Source organism: Sardina pilchardus, chromosome 13, assembly GCF_963854185.1.
Source record: "Sardina pilchardus chromosome 13, fSarPil1.1, whole genome shotgun sequence".
Classification (NCBI taxonomy): Eukaryota; Metazoa; Chordata; class Actinopteri; order Clupeiformes; family Clupeidae; genus Sardina; species Sardina pilchardus.
The window spans coordinates 24,809,685-24,812,184 of record NC_085006.1 but is presented as its reverse complement, the minus strand read 5'-3'; the positions used below and the strand labels follow the sequence as shown (position 1 = coordinate 24,812,184).

The 2,500-nt window shown below is 44.2% G+C and overlaps 1 protein-coding gene across 1 annotated transcript in view; it reads right to left on the bottom strand.

Annotated features, from left to right (window-relative positions):
* Positions 1 to 2,500, bottom strand: part of npas1 (neuronal PAS domain protein 1) — a 39,397-nt gene that overhangs the window by 21,964 nt on the left and 14,933 nt on the right. Inside the window, 2 exon segments of the mRNA XM_062552928.1 lie at positions 345 to 434; positions 1,881 to 1,948. Of these exon segments, the coding sequence (XP_062408912.1) occupies positions 345 to 434; positions 1,881 to 1,948 (158 nt within the window).

Sequence of the window (2,500 nt, the reverse complement as noted above, 5' to 3'; positions counted from 1 at the left end):
CGCTGCATTACAAGGTGCTCACACACACACACACACACACACACACACTTTCTCTCACAGGCACACAAACACACTGACACACTCTCTTTCTCTCTCTCTCTCTCACACACACACACTCTCTTTCTCTCTCTCTCACACACACACACATTCTCTTTCTCTCTTTTTCTCTCACAAACACACGCGCACAGGAATTTCCAAGTTTGTGCATACCTGTGTTGGTATAGGGTGTGTGTGTGTGTGTGTGTGTGTGTGTGTGTGTGTGTGTGTGTGTGTGTGTGTGTGTGTGGGTGTGGGTGTGGGTATGGGTGTGCTTGTGTGTGTGTGTGTGTGTGTGTGTATCTCACCTGTGACAGGCCCAGGTATATGGACACAGTCTCTGAGATGTACAGGAATCTCCCCTCCTGGCTCACCACAAACACAAAGCCATCCAGCGACTACAGGGTAGACAAGGACACACACACACACACACACACACACAGAAAGAGAGAGGGAGAGAGAGAGAGAGAGAGAGAGAGAGAGAGAGAGAGAGAGAGAGAGAGAGAGAGACACACACACACACACACACACACACACACACACACACAGTTAGAGCTATCAGCACAGAAACAGAGAGTAGACCATTTCCAGTGTCAGTGCATATTGAGGAAATTAGAGTAGATCTTTAGGCAGGCCCCGAAACACTTGCTGTCAATACTCTTCCCACTCAACTTCTGGAATTCTCCATGGAACATTCCGGCAAATCCAATCCGGTCTCGCTCAACAAACACAGACGGAAGGACTGACGTAAACGGCAGACAAACCGAATCGACTAAATCATTGCAGCCCAGGCACCCCCAGAGTCTGACGTGCACCACCAATTCTAAACCAGCCATTAGCGACTGCGAGTGATTTTAATGAAAGCTGAAAGGTATAAAAGCATAATATTAATCAATTAATTAAATTATCATTATTTATCTTATCAGCAAGCCAGCACAAGGGTAGCCATTTTGCTGTGGAGTGATCGCTGTTTTTTTTCCGCTGGACTGGCGAAGTGGCGGCGCTCTAATTTATGCGACAGACATGTTCAGTATGCAAATGTGAGTGGGCACGATGGGAGCTGTGTTATACAGGCTGAATGGTGTCCAAATCAAGAGCAATTAACAGGTTATTACTGACAGAGGACACGCCAGCGGAGGAATCGCACTGTTTTTCTTCTGCCCTAGTTTCATTCTCATAAACATTCTGGTCCAATATATTTAGGTCTCCTCTCTCTATCCCTCTCTCTCTCTCTCTCTCTCTCTCTCTCTCTCTCTATCTATCTATCTGTCTCTCTCTCTTTCTTTTGCACATATGCAGACACCAAGATTTTTTTATTCTTATTATAAAGCACAATTATGCTATGCTTCATATCATTCAGTGTCCGTTTGTTTTCCACATATTTGAGTAGTCTCATTGTCTACCCCGGCATGAGTGTTAAAGCAGCTTGCTCTCCCTGACTCCTTGGCTACCCTCTGGTCTTTAGCATCGGCGGTGGCTGAGCGCGTGTAGTGGGCATTGATCATAATGAAGGATCACACGCCCGGCTCAAACGCATCTATTACCATGAGGAGGCATCTCTGCTGGACTGGACACATAGATCAGTGGAGATTAATGGCGGAGTCGGATCAAACACCGTATCGTAATGGCTTTGTAAAAAGCATGTGTTGTAGCAGACGCTATCCGCGTAATGAATTCTGCAATATATGGTGGGGGAGACAATATCTCAAATTACAGATAAAAAAAATAACAGTACAACTTGTGTCATGATTAATTGTTCAACAGTAGCCTATTTTGGCCAACTCATAACAAAGATGCAAAGTTTATACAATAAACATCAATGAGAGGCTGCGGATATTTCCTACCTGCAACAGGTGTGCTCCGAGATGCTGTTCAAATATGTCCGAAGCCAAGGAATGGGCCGTCCGCCGCACTGCCCAAACAACAACAACAACAACAAAAACAGACATTATGTTGCCGCTATATTACATTATTATTACATGATATTACATCCCACACAGAAAACTAGAATTCTATTTATATTTCTTGACAAGTCTCAGAAAAGTCCTTATGTTAAATGCTAAATTTAATACCCACGTACAACAGTACTCATGAACATGGGCCTAGCAGTAGTACCAGTAGTTGCAACACTGAGTTCTACTGAGAATAAGATTGAGGGTCATCATGCAGCTTGGTTGAAAATGTAGTGAATAAAAATAAAGATAAATGATACGTTTAACATCTTTTTTCACCACCCGGACAGACGTGAGAAAGCATAATATATATCACATGACCTCCCCGTCAAACCAGATCTCTTATAACAAGATCATCGCTCTCCTGTCTCCCTCACAGGCCGGAAGCCAACCAATCAGCCCTCTCCTCTCAAACACAGTGCAGCAGATAGCAGCCCGTCAATCACGCTGTGTTGCTTTGGTCTATCGGAGATTGATGTTCTAATATCAGAACCTTGTCAGTTACATGGGAT